Here is a 15,924-nt window from a genome sequence, read left to right as displayed (position 1 = left end):
TAGTTATTCAATTCCAGCACAGATCACAGCTTCTTTTACTGTATACTACATTCAGGTTTGCTTGAAGTGGCATTTCCATAGCATGAGCCAGTGTCAGAACAAGTCTTCCAGATAGGTCCACGATGCTGCCACATTAATGTATTTGCTTAAACTCCTAGGTGGTAAACATTTGCCACTTCCACTTATTAAATATTGACATCAAAGAGGCTTGGTGCCAATCTGATATTGTAGATGGCTAGAAATGGTGAAACACGGTCTGTCTGTGAGCACAATCCTGTTCACTAAGTCAACCTCTGCTCCCATTCTTTCCCACCTAAATTTGCATTCCATATAATTATGTGTGGAAATCACTTGTACCACTGAATCATGGGCGTGGAAGAGAATAAAGCCCAGGATACTTTGCCAGACAGGTCACAGGGTACCAGTTTATCTAATGAGTGAAATAAATAAACCCCTTGAGAGGTAAGTCCCATTGAACTGCAGGCTAAGAGATGGTGTTGGGTTATGTGGTCCCACCTGGCGCCCTTCCTAGCATCCCTGTCAGGTCACTCATCGTCAGTCTGACACATGATAGTTACACTATCACAAGGGGCTTCCTTTCTCCTTCCACTGCTCTAAACCCTCCACCTCTGCCACTCAAGTCTGAGTCACTGAAACTTCCTTTAACACACACACACACACACACACACACACACACACACACACACACACACACAGAATTTTCCACTGTTTCTCATATGTCACAGTTTCCACATCCTCCACCCCGGTAGCTGTCCTATACCTCAAGAGTATCACTTCACTAGCACCCAACAAAATCCTACCCTCCCCCAGTAACCTGAACAGATACCACCATGTAGTCAAAGTAGCATTAGCTCTTGAGTCTTGTCATATCGTGTCACCTGGACTATGTAGGTCTATACATGAACTGCCTTTAGGTTACTTATCTCCTGTCCTGGTCTCATGAAATTGACTGCTTAAGCAACTATGCAGGATTTTACATGTACTTCATTTGTTGCAGCTTTGTTTCTGGGCCACAGTCATTTGGCCATTTAGGGCTCTCCCTTCACTGGGACTGCCCCGTGTATTGCAAGTTATCTGATATTTCTCACCCCAACCCAAATACCAGTGGCCAATTGTAAGCATGACCGAAACAGTCCCTGGCTGGAGAGCTACTGTATCAGACCATCTTTCAATTAGGATTGACTGTTCAAGGGAACTTTACTCACAAGTCTGGAAGTTGGAGTACATCCTCTCAGATGACTCCACTCATGTTATGTCTGCCTGTTAAAAGTAATGAGGTAGAACAGCCAATGGTGACCCTAGAGCTAAGCATGAAGTTCAAGTGCAGATAATAGAGTAGCTTTCCCAATGGAGCGCTCAGCTAACATTCATGTTACCATTGCTTCCAGACTTGGGTGAATCCTTATTCAAAATATTTGAGTTACTGATGGAAATACTGACTAGGACAAGGTCCAAGTTCAGAAACCTCAGATTCCTTCCGAGTCCGTGGCTCAGAAAGTGATGGACTCAATGTCATGGCACAACAGTGCTTCCGTGTAATCCTGGTAGCTCTTGTTGGAGGTTCAGCAAGAAGTATAAATAGATTAGAGCAGCCCTGTCTTTCACATCATTGAGTGACAACAATGTTTCCCTTCTCATTGGAAGAGGGAGGCAAGGATTTTACCCACAATTACTAATAGACATCAGAACCGTTCTTCCTTATAAAAGGAAAGATGGGATTAATTCAGTAAGAGTATAGTCACACCACACCCCTGATCATGTTTCTGGATTGCGTCTCATCAATCCATTAAGCTTCAGCAAGTAGAGTTGGATTAGGTCAGCAACTATTAGTAGCTAAGATAAGGGTGATTGTTTGGATCATTAATATCAGTGAGGTAGGTCAGATATCCAAAAGTTTATGTATTTCTCAGCAATCATTGGTAGCCTGAGGAAAATGAATATCAGTATGGTTAGTCTTCACATGTGTGTGCAGGTGTTTGTGATACTTTAGAAAGTTACACATCTGTCTTGTGTCATTCCTCATTCTATACAGATTCATTTTAAATATTGCCAGGTGTCTGGGTGTTACACATTGAGTGAGACCCAGGGATCTCACTCAATTGCTGGCAGAGAAAAAGACATCCATCACTTGCTGTTAGAACATCTCTGCCTTGGAGATGCCTCTATAGGAAGACTATGCATCCTTCACTATTATTAAGGAAAGAGAGAAGGGTAGGGAGCTAAGATCAGGAGAGACAGACAGGACACGTGAGAAGTACCTCATAACCCTTGAGTCTTGGGCTGGCAGAGTGTCAAGTAAGAGCAACCTTTTGACATTCTGAATTCTTTTGAAGCCCAGCCTTTCTTTTCACTTGGGAGAATTCCTGATTGGGTGCAAGTCAAGCACCCACTTTCAAATGTCAGGAAATATTTTGCATAGTAGGATCAGACCCCTGATCTGTCTAAGCTATGGTCAGATGTACATAGAAAATGCATAATATGAGTGTAGAAGAGCTTTGCTTTAACTTACATACATATAAACTACTAGATATGTGTATGTATCAACAAAAAGACATATTGAAACAACCAAAAGCTAACAACATCTACAGCATAAAAATCACAGCCTGATTTATTTCCTACATATATAGATTTGAGCATAAGATTGCCTTTAAGTGGGCCACACCACCAGATTGTTAGAGTCAAGACAGGCATTTACTACATTCCACCAGGCACAGAAGAAAGAATAAGGCTACTAGAAATGTATGTCCCTAGCATCAGCTTATTTTAAAAGCCACCAAATGCTGGTAGTTTGGGACAGAGACACTGAAGAATCCAATTTGAAAATAAACAACCTTATATGATGTGGCCCCATTTAAAAAAAAAAAAAACAGAAGTCTTGATTGACACAGCCCTGGCATGTGACAAATAAGCTTTCAAGCATTGTAGAACTGGCAACTCTAGCTGACGTGTTGGGCCACCATGGTTTGGGTCTGTGCATGTTCTTGTGTTCTCACTTCCTCCCTCACTGCAGCATCACGTGATGTGACCCAGTGTTTCCCTCTCCCTGTCTCACCAAAGTGCCTTGCATTTAATGGACTTACTGTTTGCTAACTCATTTGCATTCACGGTTCCTAGTACCTTTTGTGTCCTTTGCCATCTGAACATCAGGGACACTCGGTCAGGAATGCTATCCAATGAAAAAAAAACTAAGACAGCTCTGATGTCTTTGACTCAGAGTTTGAAAACAGAGTAGAAAATTACACCCAGGTTAAATCAACAAATCTATACCATACCTGAACAGAAAGTTCTCTGAGTCTTCGTGAGTGTGAGTTTTCTCACTCTCTCATGAGTGGCATGTGTTGGATAAAGAAGGTCCATGCTTCCATCCAAATGCCGTCCAGGACCTTCTGACTTAAAGTACTAAAGCTTCAGTATCATCACTGAGCATTTAGGTTCCTCAAAGCTTCCTGACCCATAGTCTCAAAGAGTTCATACTCTCACACTCATTGTATCTCTCTGCACCATGTTCTGTCCTCTCCTGTCTTTTGTTTTTACAATCATTTTTAATTAAATGCATGCTGAACTGTAAGGTGCATGAGCATTTAATGGCTTTAGTTTATGTGTGATAATCTGTCTAAAACATTCAGAGGGGGAAAATCTACTCTTTAAGTAACCCTAGATTACTTGATAAGAACTGAGTGCCCTCAAATATTATGAAAGCTGTTTTAGTTGTTCAGGATAGGAGGAGTTGAATATGTCTTCTGGTATTGATACATATATCTGTAGAGTTTAGGATGCCTTCAACCTTGAATTAGGCATTTTAACGTGCATAAGGTGGGAGGTGGAGCTGAACAACAGCTAACTTCTGAAATAAAATTGGGGGATAAACCTGTCCTTGAAAGGGGGCCTTGGAATTTTTTTCTGAATTAAAAAGAAGCTGCATGTGCACGGAATGCAGAGTGAGTTCTCTAAAGCAACATGTGACATTTTACTGCCTTCTTGTTGTGTTTTATATCTTGTTCTCTCCAGGCATCGTGGACTCGACCAGAGAAGCAAGAGGTATAGCTTACCTGACCACTAGCCAGTCTCTAGCTCTGAAAGCATTTCAGTTTAACTCTCACCATCACAGTTAATAACCAGACTTGCTAACCTAGCGAGCACGTTAGGTAGATTAAAGATTAGGTCTATAGCAGTAGACATCACCTAGCAATAGTGTCATTTTTTTAGAATGAGCAAGCAAGCTGTGTTGGGAGTGGAGGAGCAAATCTTTATTATTTCCTAAAATGAGACCTTGTTCTCTTGCTGGTGCTGGTAAAATCATACCCAGGTAATTATATTGATAGACATAAATTGCCCCAATTCCCAAGCCAGGCATTTTGAAAAAGAAAAAGAAAAAAAAAATTCAAACTCTCGTCTGGTGGCTATGGCTTTGGACCATAAAGTCATAGAGTGAGTGATCTAACACCCACTCAGCCCTTCCCTTTCCAGCTCAGCTCATCTTGTTGCTCACTTACTCGATAATGACTGGCCTTTCACATCACATTTCCTGTCAAAAGCAACACCAAAGTCATCTTTCACTGGTGTCTCCAAATCGTTCAGTGTATCTGTTATCTTTATGAAGCATTACATTTGTGAGGTTGGGGTGATTTGGCACAAATGGTTTTATGTTTTGTAAAGTCAGTAGTGTTTAACCTTAGCAATTTCCCTGCCCACTCACTTTAGGTTAGGTGACATGGGACTCGGGTTGAAAACCAAAGCTAAGCATTAACCTTTCTATTTCATTGCTGTGCTGGAAGACCCTTCCTGTCCTCATGCCCACCATTTTTTTAAAACCTGGTTTTGCAACTGTGAGTGACCAATAGTAACATTAAAAACCAGTTGCCCTGGAACTAGGGAGGTATAGCTCAGTCGGTAAAGTGCTTGCCACACAAGCACAAGGACCTGGCATGGAGCCTTGGCACTCATGTTAGAAGCCAAGCAAGGTGTTGTGGGCTTTCAGTCTCAGCACTGAGAAGAAATAAACAGGTGGATGTATGGGGCTCATCGGCCAGTTAGCCTCACCTAATTAAGGAGCCCCAGATCCCTGTGAGAGACTCTTTCTTGAAAAACGAGGTTCTTAAAGAATGACACCTGGGTTTGACTTCTAATTTCCACATAGACACACACACACACACACACACACACACACACACACACACACACACACACCTTTAGATGAGGTTCAAAAATCTAACCTGTGAATACTTTCTGTTAAAGTCCCTTTTGTGTTTCTCCAAATGAAGTGTTAATACCCAAGATACTATCACAGAAGATGATTCAGTAGTCCAATAGACTATATTTTAATTGAGTGAGTGTACCCTCTCAGTCTTTTGGGGTAGTAACCATTCAGAATGCATATTTCCTGTCTTCAGGTCATAGACATAAATATTGGATGCTGCTTAATATTTAAAAGTTGTCAACTGTCCCCTGGCACCTGAACATTCCCACACCTGGACAGTCTGCTATGGTCAAATCTTGTTCATCTTAAGTTCATCTCTGTAATGTTCCTTCGTTGGTGACACGGGGACTGTAGTCAAGAATATGTCCCCATTGAGATGCTTCCCTCCTGTGGCCTTGAAATCACTTAGTGCTGTCATAACTGAGTGTTCTATTTATTGGCCAAAAATCATGGTCCCATTGGCATTCAGGAAGGAGAGAAGAGGGGTGAATGATGGGGCCAGCTTCCACAGCTACAGATCTTATGCTGCTTTGCCTTGTACGCCTCCCCCTGCCATTTCTGATTTGGGCTTGACTTGGGGGAGATGCTGAAATTTATCAGGGAGCATTAAGGAGATGTTAAATGGATTGTCACTATAAGTGGAAATAATAGGTTTACTCCCGGGAGAGCAGACACCCCCCACTCCATTCTCCGGAAGTGTCTTTTATCTTGAATATTTCACTTTGGTCATAATTGACTTCTAAGTGAATGCTGCCCACAGGTCTCAGAAGTTCCATTTTTTCCCTACTTGACTCATTCAGAGATGAAGACCACAGGCCAGATGAGTGGAACAGTGGGATTGTGCTGCAGCCAGGTTCATTCTGGATGCTTTGAAAGGCTTAGCACTTTTATCTGGGAAAAGGGGGAGAGAACTGGTTTTTGATGAGCATAATTAGAGTCGCACATATCTTTTCAAAGAGTGAGAGAAAAATCTCCTTGCTGTAATATTCTTATTTCATTCTATCTAAGTTCAGCTGCTCCCTCTAAGGGAGCCACAGTGGTCAGCAGGACCTTTGGTTGGAGTGTCTTATGGGTGTGTCCCTGTGCCAGAAGGAATTATTTCAGAAGGAGACAACCCAATCACACAGCAATTTATCACTGTAACCTGCAAGAGATGACTGGATATCCGGCAAATCTGGCAAAGGGCCCCGTCATCCAACTTGCAGAGGCCACTACAGAATAGGAAATCCCTGCAGAAATTGTCTCCTTGTCTGATGGCATCATGAAATGACAGAAATCTCCACTCGGGGAAATGTAGGCGAGTAGGCAGATTTTTTAAATGAGCCAAAATAGTCCTGTAGCCTCTCTGAGCTCTTCTTCAGACATTTCTGAGCGAAGGCTGTTTCTTGTCTTGTTTTGTGCTAATGCTCCTACTTGCGTGCCTCTCTCTGCCTTCTTTCCACGTGGAAATATCCTCTTGGATCCCTGAGAATTGTGTGTGTGGCAGTCTCAGGAAAAGCTCGATCGGGGTCACATAGAATCACAGTTCATCCCAAGGTTGACAAGACCCTCTGTGGACCTGGAGCCCCTTCTCTCTACAATTCTGTTGTGCTTTAGGCAGAGAGGAATGATGAGCAAACCGGCCAACTTTTTAGAAATAACAACAAAAATGACTTCAAACTCAGCGTCCCTCCTACAGACCGATGAGTGAAGATTTTGTTTGACACATAAAGTAGCCACTAAGATGGCCCACAATCAGCCTATAAGAAAAGGAGTCCTGGGTCTAGCATCTCCAATAAACTGCATTTCTCTGGGCTCTCTGGGGCAGGCTCTTGTCGCCTCTCACTAATGCTTATCACTTCCTAGGATGCAGATTTTTGATCAGCAAGTCCCTCCCCCTATTGACAGGGCATCCATCTCTGAGAGAAAGAGCTACACACAGCTGTAAACAAAGATGATTTCCTTTTGTCCCTTCCTTCCCTTGTTGGAAGCATATTTTAGGTCTCAGATATAACTCAGAGAACTGAAGTAGACCTGATCCAAATAGTGCAGGTTACTGGGGGGAAATGAACTCTGTGCCATAGGTCTGCTGAGATTGCTGTACAAGACCAGAGACACCTTTTCAGTTTGGTTTCGGTTTGGGGTTTGGCTTGGTTTTTGTTTTATCCTGGATTGGCTGGCAAAAGATATTGTGGTTCTGCCCTCTGGGCAGCTTCTAATTGATAGAAACTGAGGTTAAGTGCCCTTTTATTCTCTGAAGAGCACATCCAATAGCATGGCAGATGCATTACACCCTCTTGTCCTACTCTACTGAGCATCTTGCCATGGACCTAATGGGCCAGCTTATGTAGAATAGGACCCTTCTTCAGTTTACCAATTTTCTGGGCAGTCTGGCCCAGGAACACAATAGCTAGCAACCCTTTTGTTTAGAATACGAAGGAAGAAACCCTTGCAAATATTCTAATATTTCTTGCCTAGAGATTATGTGTTGATTCATTCTTTAGCAGTGCTTGTAACTCTAGAGACTCAGTAAACTAATGGTAATATCAAAGACTAGGGATGAATGCAGACTTTGTTGCAAAGGATCCTGGATGAGTCTGCGAGTCTTTCTGCACTCTTCTTCTAGAGGAGTCTCTGTTAGTTTCAGTTTAGCAGGGCATGAGTTTTGATTTTTTTTCTCCACATTAAGAATGAAAATTGTCTTGCCATCAAGCATGCAAGAAAGAGGCATTTATAGGAAAGACGCTGCTTGCATTTCTTACATTTGGGTCATTGGCATTTCCTAGTACAGAGTCACTGTAGAACTGTGTGTGGTAGTCAGACCAGAAGGAAAGAGCAGAGTAAAAGACAATGCCTTGATGGAATCTGTGCCAGTCAGGGTCTTTGTTTCCATTTTAACACATCTCGAACTACGTCTTGGGGAACCTTACCATGGCCCCAGCCAACCGGGTCCCATTTTCTGTTTGAACTACTTTCAAGGTTCTACTCTGCTCCCACACTCTCCTCCATTATGAAATAGGTGATGTGAATTTAGAGGTTGACATAGAGAGGGGACTAGAGACTGACCATAGACAAGCAATAGCCTTGTCTCCTAGACCCACACTGCTCTAGTTGTCCCTGCCCTTTGCCCCATCTCAGTGCCTGATGCTGTCCCTTTCCTCCTGGCAGACTCTAGATGGGCACATGGTGGTACGCAGCCATGCTCGTGTGTCCTCCCTGACCCTGAAGAGCATCCAGTACACAGATGCTGGAGAATACATCTGCACTGCCAGCAACACCATCGGCCAGGACTCCCAGTCCATGTACCTTGAAGTTCAATGTAAGAAATAACTTGGGAAGGAGTGGGAGGAGGGAGGAGCAGTAAAGGGTCAGGATGTAGTAGACATAAGATTCGGCTTCAGTAGAAAGTTCTACCTAGTTCGTTCCCCCAGGTTGTTGGCCCTCAACTATTTCAGAGTTATGGCCCCAAGTACACACACACACACACACACACACACACACACACACACACACAACATCATCATCATCATCATCATCATCCCCAAACTGCCCACCAGACCCCCATGCTGTGAGTTTTCTCAAGCAGAGAATTCCAACATGAATTCTAAAATTTCCCAGAGCTCTACTGCTCCAGGCACCAGCTCTGCTTTGGATCCTGCTTACCTTTCTAGGGCCAGAAGACAGATTCTGGGTGTTCCAAGAAAGTGGTAGCTGTTCTAATGGTCATTGTCTTACCTTGCAGATGCTCCCAAGCTCCAGGGCCCTGTAGCTGTGTACACTTGGGAAGGGAACCAGGTGAACATCACCTGTGAGGTCTTTGCCTACCCAAGTGCCACAATCTCCTGGTTCCGAGATGGCCAGTTGCTGCCAAGCTCCAACTACAGCAATATCAAGATCTACAACACCCCATCTGCGAGCTATCTGGAGGTGAATTTGGGGGTGGGAAAGGCAGGGTGGTACAGGCTGTATGATCCTGGGATGAGATTCATCATTTCTCCTGCTTCTCTGGCACATCCAGAACTGGGGAACATAGAATGGAGAAGAAACTGAGCCTTTCTTCTAGGTGCCCAACCTCAGCTTTCCTGGTCCTGACCTTGTGGCTAGGCTAGCACTGGGAAGTGGAACGTGTCTCTTCCATGAGCCACTGAGCTCCTTCCACTGGGATAGATAATGTGTACCTCACAAGATGTATTCTTTGCTAACTGTATCTAAGAAATAAAGATGAGTGTGGCCACCGATGGGACACTTGTAATCCATGGGTTTTATCCTTCTACAGGTAACCCCTGATTCCGAAAATGACTTTGGAAACTACAACTGCACAGCGGTGAACCGTATTGGACAGGAGTCCTTGGAATTCATCCTGGTTCAAGCAGGTAAGAGCCACTCCTGGTAACTTCCATATCATCCTTGCCCTCGCTAGCCCATCTTAAACACTTCAAGGATACCAGTGAAGGGGTAGAAGACGACATCGGGCTCTGAAGAGTCAGATGCTGTTAGCCACTTAGAGTGAGAGAACCCAGTGATGGGATAGGTTGAAGAGAATGTGAAGTAATCTAGGAAAGTGGAGTCTCCAAAACCAGAGATTCTTACATTAGGATTCCTGAGACGAGTAGAAACATGAGAGAAATACTTCAAATTGAGCGTTGTGGTCTTGGGCTATATATGTGACCTGGGTGTCCCTATATATTCTCACAGATACACCATCTTCCCCATCCATCGACCGGGTGGAACCATACTCCAGCACAGCACAGGTACAATTTGATGAGCCAGAAGCCACAGGTGGAGTTCCCATCCTCAAATACAAGGCTGAGTGGAAGTCGCTGGGTGAAGAAGCATGGCATTCCAAGTGGTATGATGCCAAAGAAGGTGAGTCTAGCACCCACCCTCAAATTCATCAGATCCTTGTTGACTGTGTAGGTAGGGAACGTGCAGGATGTCACCATCTGCCATCCCATTCAGCTTCTTCGAGAGTTAGGAACTCTTCAGCTAGAGTTAGGTCAGGGTCATGCTTCCATAGAGTTGTTGCCCTTCTGTCCCTTGCTGCTTCAGCACCTAGTTCTTGTGACCTCACCAGGACAGGAGGGACATCTCAGACGATTTCTAGACAGAAGACCTGCTTAGGTGCTGAGCTCAATGGGGAAGAGTGCAGAGCGTCCCCCACTCTGCTCTCTGCCTCCTCTCTGATGACACCTGGACATCCCTAATAGTCCATACCCAAGGACAGTCATGTACTGCCGACGGTAACCAAGCCAGCAAGATGACAGATCTACCATGAATAAATCCTGTTCTATCTCCAAAGTTAAATCAATCCAATGATGTCTTTCAAGATTAAATATCTCCATCTTCCTTTCTCCCTCCCTCTCTCCCTCCCTCCCTCTCTTTCTGTCCCTCCATCTCTGTCTCTGTCTCTCTCTCTGTCTCTGTCTCTGTGTGTGTGTGTGTGTGTGTGTGTGACCCCCCTCTGTCTCTCTCTGTGTCCCCCTTCTGGAGTCAGCATCAAGTATCCATGGATGGATAAATATTTCCTATATCATTCCCCACATTTACTTTCTGGCCCTGAAAATCATGACTTCAGCTAGGCTGGCTGACCAGGGAGCTTCAGTACTCTATGGTCTCTCTGTGTCTACTCTGTGCTGGGTTACAGAAGAGTACCTCCACCCCAGCTTTTACATGGCTTCTGGGGATTTGAAGTCAAGTATTCCTCTTGTACAATAGACACTTCATCCACGGAGATACCTCTTCAGTCCCTTCTGTTTTAAAAGATCGCTTCTACTTATATTTCAATTATGGTAAAAATAATTCACGTGAATTTTGCATTTAACCATTTTTAAGTATACAAGTCAGTAGCATTGTCACAACTATCAGCATCAGCGCATTTTCATCCTCACAGACAGAAACTCTAATTCCTCCTTTATCCACCTCCCCGTCCCTGGCAACTACCATTCCACTGTGGCTCCCTAGCTGACTATTGTAGGTACCTCATGAGAGTGGACTCATGTACTATGTGTCCTCTGGTATCTGCTTACTTATTTAACAAAATCTTCTCAAGGTTTATCACATCATAGCATGTGTCAATGTTCCATTCCCAAGACTGGGTAAACACCCCACCATTGGTCCTTGCTACATTTCATTAATCCATTCATCTGTTGTATAAAAGTCATCAAGGATGCTTGTGACTTTGGACCATTGGTGTATACTTGGGACTTCATGCTGCCTATGTGAACACAGGTATCCATTCATCTCCTGCTTTCAATCTTTCTGCATAGTTCCCAAACAACAGTTGTGTTTAATTTGCTGAAGACCTGCCATGCCGCTTTCCACCGCATTTTCCTCCCCTGTACATGGGCACTCTCTTTTAATCAGCCCCATTTTCTCACAACAGCCAACATGGAAGGGATTGTCACCATCATGGGCCTGAAGCCTGAGACAAGGTACGCGGTACGACTGGCGGCCCTCAACGGCAAGGGGCTGGGCGAGATCAGTGCAGCCACTGAGTTCAAGACACAGCCAGTCCGTAAGTACAGCCAGCTGCTCTGTCTCTCTCCCCATTCACACTCTTCCCTCTTTTCCTCAGGGACAGACAAGGGACCCTGAGCCGGCCCCTATCATAGCTCAGAAGATAGCTTTTGACTTTTGTGTCACCATGTTCCAAGTGGCCCACTCAACTCTCTGGTTCTCAGGGATGGCTGATTTGCACTCACTCTTTCATTCTCAAAATGTCTGGAGGATACTTACTGTCCTAGTGGGTGGCCCAGTTTATTAGAATAGCAGCCAGAGGCCACCAATGATTAACTTTGGTGAAGAGTCTGAAGCAGGAGGGGAAAACATGCAGGGCAAATGGAAGGAGTTGGGAGAGCTGGTTTTTGAGCCAAGACACTGAGGCCCCTAAATACCTTGTGACTTGAAGGAAGACAACAGAGACAGTGACTGCTCATGCCATGTGTGCCTGCACATTCTATGCAGTGACAAAATTAAGTCATAGAGAGAAAAATAGAGTCTTCTTTGTGAGGAGATATGGGTACCCACTGTGTAATAGGGGCCCTGCACGAATTTGATGCTTCCTTCCCAAGATGACTCCTCAGACATCTCTGCCTCTCAGACTCTTTCAGGCGAGCTGCTTTCCCCAGATTCCCACTTGGGGCTGCCTCTAGCTTCTCTCTGTCATTCCCTCCACCCCTAAACCATGCTTACCCAGCTTAGCTTTCATTTCCCACAGAAGCCAGGCTCTGGGTGAGCCTTGTCCTGGCTATGTTCCTCTGCCATTCACATTGCTTCCCCACAAGGCTCCTTCCTGGGCCCCTGCAGCAGATGAAGATGCTATGGAGCTGTTCTCCTGGGTGACCATGGAGCTCCAAGCTCTCCCCAGACCCTGATTTAATCTACACAGGAGAACTCTTTGCTTCTTTGTCTAAGAAGCATGGGAGCCTACAAAAAAGACCCCCTTAACCTCTTCCCAGCAGTAGAGCTGTTTCATGGTCCTTCTGCAAGGACGGTTTCTTTCTGTTTTAAAGTAATTTGATAATTTGAGTTTCAGCTCCATGTGCTCTGTGGATTCCGTTCATTTCTTTTACATCTTATTTTTTTTCCCCTGGGTCTGTCTCTTGGCTTTTCTTTCCGTCTGTGTTCCATCCATGGGAAATGCAGATAGCCCTCCTCCACGTAAGTGCCTCTTCATACCTCATTACCTGTTTCCATAGTGTTAACACCTAGATCTAGTTCATAATTTAGTTCTGGCCCCTTTTTTTGTCCCCTAGAGGCTGAAGTAGATGATGCTGTCTGAGCCCTAACCAAACTGACCTTAGTCTAGCTGTGCCTTGTTAACATATATAGGTCACTCCAGGAGGCTAACACTACTGTTCTAGAGCATGCGACTTCCGTGTCTTTTGAAATTGTGTTTATTTATTAATCTTTGTGTGTAGTAATTACTGTGTGGAAAGCGAAGGTTTGATGAACCAAGCATGGTGGAAATCTGCAGATGATCTCCAAGTAACAAGCTAATAGCAACCCCTCACTTTTAGCCTCTGGTACCAGCGGAGTGACCAGCTGCCTCCTGAGGACATTGTTCCAAATATGATCGAAGAGAAGGAGCCAAAAATAATCTTCCTCTTTGTTTTTAGGAAGTAAGAGAATGGAGCTCGCATGCTTCCTGGCTTATCTGTTAGTTCATAGACAAGGGGGAGCAGAGGCAACTGGTGGGAAGGCCTAGTGGGGGCTCTCAGAAAGGTGTAGCTATACTATGTCCTGCAGGCAATTGCCTGCGGTGGACATGGGGAGGGAACTAAGCCCTTGGTTCTGATCAGCTCTCTTCATTTGCACTGGATTACTTACAGTCTACCTCCCCATTCTGGGAAAAGACTGGCCAATTAACTTAGTAGCTACCCAGTAGCATGGAGAGAAGGGAGAGTCACCTGGGAGTGACACCCTAATGATATAAACTGCAAACACAGGACACTGAGAACAAAGGAAAAAAGGAAGGTGGCCGGTGCTACAGAGAGTAGAGCTGGCTCTGACCCCCTCCACCTGAAGAAAAGCCCAAATCCCAAAAGTCTCTTTGTCAAGGTCTGGCTCTCCCTAGGCTGAGCACCTAGAGAACAGAGTGTGGAGGTACCTGACAGACCCAGACAGAAAGATATTCCGGAAGCTATACACTGTTCTAGAAGGCTGATAGATCCTAAAAGGCACTCTGGAAACTTATAAAAAGTCTTTCAAAAATACTGCAGCAACAGCAAAAACTGAGTAGCTGAGTATGGATGTTATGCTATCAGCAAGTTGGTGTCTGAGTGCGTCAGCTAGGGAAGGTGTCAGAATCAGGACCTGTGAGAGTGAGGGGTGCAGACAGGGAGCAGTGAGGAGGACTGACAGCTGTGCCCCAAGGCAGCTCTGGTGAGACAGCTTTTCCTTCTGGATCCTTCCAGCAATTCTAAGCTGCTTCTGCTAGCCCCTTCTCTATAGGAAGTGATCAGTAAGCAAGGACCAGCTTTGCTAGCTAGAGAGGGAGGCCCAAATAAGACTTTCTGTTGACTTCTCTGCAGCCATTACAGTTGACTTGGAGGAACTGGATTTGGCCCCCAAGGTCACAATAGTTCCCATTCATTACCAGCTTGGGCCTTATGAAGACAGGATTATTGGACAGTTGGGCTTGTTTTTGTAATACAGCAGAAGGTATGCTTCAAGTCGTGTTAGGAATTATGTGTTTAATTAAAATATTTACTTTTAGTTTTAGTTGTTAGTTTTTAAGAGAAGGTAGACCCTGGACTCAGTCTTTTATTGTCTAGTAGTATGAACATGGGTGATTAGGGCAGACCCTGAGGGTCCTCTGCAGAAGGCTGTGACCCGGCAACAACTAGCACAAAAGTTGGTTTTCTCAATCACAGAATAAAGGTATGATTTAAAGAGTTAATAAGCAGCAGGCCTTACGGGCCTTAAAATGCTTTGTGGGAAGATCATAAGTTCAAGACCTGCCTGGGCTACAGACTGAATTTCAGACTACCCTGGATAACTTAGTGAGACCCTGTCTTGAAATAAAATGAACAGAGAAAGGACTGGTGATATATCTCAACTATAAAACACTTGCCTGGCCTCTGTAACACCACAGACTCAAACCTCCAGGCAGACAGAGAAGGAGGGAAGGAGGGAGGGAGGGAGGGAGGGAGGGAGGGAGGGAGGGAGGGAGGGAAGAAATAAGCAAGGAAAGGAGGAAGGAAGGAAAGAAGGAAGGAGGGAGGGAGAGATAGAGGGAAGGAGAGAGGGAGGGTTAAGAAGGATTATTTCTGACAAGCAGAAGTGACATGTCATCTTAGAAGTGTATACACAATATCAGCATGGTGTCTTGCTAAACATGGGAAGAGCACATTCCCTGAAGAAACCTCAGGGGGTCTTTTCTTTAACCTCCATAAACTTTCCCCAAGTCACTGAGCGAGAACATCCTGCCTGTCCCAAGAAAGGACAGTGTGGGGAGATGAAGCCAGTGTTTACCGCTGCTTAGACAAAGCCTTCTTCTCCTTCTACTGTGAAGCTGCAAGTCTTCACAAGGGTCTCCTCTGGGTCCTCGCTCCAACTTCTTGGAAGACAAGAAAGTTGTCTGAACTCGGATAAAGAATCATCCGTGGACTGATCTGTGTGTGCTTTCCCCAAGTCCGCACTCATCCACGGACACCATTCCCCTACCCTATAGGACTATAGGTGCATAGACACAGACTGACTGGCGGCTCTGAACTTGGGACCAGAGAGTAACTCCTAACCCCAGGAGAGAGAAGACACAGGGCCGGAAGGGTTAGCTGCCAGACTTCTGAGTTGAAGGGGTTAGTTGAGACCGTGTTGGGCATTAAGCAACTGTTGGAGTTTCTTGGGATGTTTCAATGATAGAGTTGCTTCCTTGGTTCCCTAGAAAACGTCTGCACAGTCAGGGGTGTGGGTTTATCAAGGCCAGAGAAAAGTAGGCAGAAGTAGCAAAAGTGCTAAAGCCTCCCAGCTGGCTGCACGGCAAAGCATGATTTGGTTTTTGAGGGTCCTCGGCATGTATGGTGCATGGAGGAGAAAAGAGAGCTATGAGTCTAAACAGACTAAGTTCTAATCTGGGCAGCGTTCTGTGCATGTGTTTTCAAGTTCTATGCCTGTGTGGACTCGGGACCTCCCTCCTAGTCAGTTCATGATCTGCTTGCCACAGGGAGGCTGCTTCACTGCTGGAAACCTTTACTCTGCTTTCTTGCTGAATCCTTTTGCTCTGT

General features: G+C 44.9%; 1 protein-coding gene across 25 annotated transcripts in view; it reads left to right on the top strand.

Moving 5' to 3' along the window:
* The window catches only part of Ncam1 (neural cell adhesion molecule 1), a 300,044-nt gene that overhangs the window by 247,535 nt on the left and 36,585 nt on the right, over positions 1 to 15,924 (top strand). For 8 of the 25 annotated variants that reach the window (XM_063264905.1, XM_039080808.2, XM_006242986.4 and 5 more), the window contains exons 9-15: positions 4,030 to 4,059; positions 8,366 to 8,516; positions 8,940 to 9,124; positions 9,474 to 9,570; positions 9,893 to 10,063; positions 11,580 to 11,711; positions 12,842 to 12,856. In XM_063264905.1, coding sequence (XP_063120975.1) covers positions 4,030 to 4,059; positions 8,366 to 8,516; positions 8,940 to 9,124; positions 9,474 to 9,570; positions 9,893 to 10,063; positions 11,580 to 11,711; positions 12,842 to 12,856 — 781 coding nt within the window. 25 annotated transcript variants of the gene reach the window in all.

The sequence above is a fragment of the Rattus norvegicus genome, chromosome 8, assembly GCF_036323735.1.
Source record: "Rattus norvegicus strain BN/NHsdMcwi chromosome 8, GRCr8, whole genome shotgun sequence".
NCBI lineage: Eukaryota > Metazoa > Chordata > Mammalia > Rodentia > Muridae > Rattus > Rattus norvegicus.
Note: the sequence above shows the minus strand (reverse complement) of the source record. Positions and strands in the feature narration are given on the sequence as shown.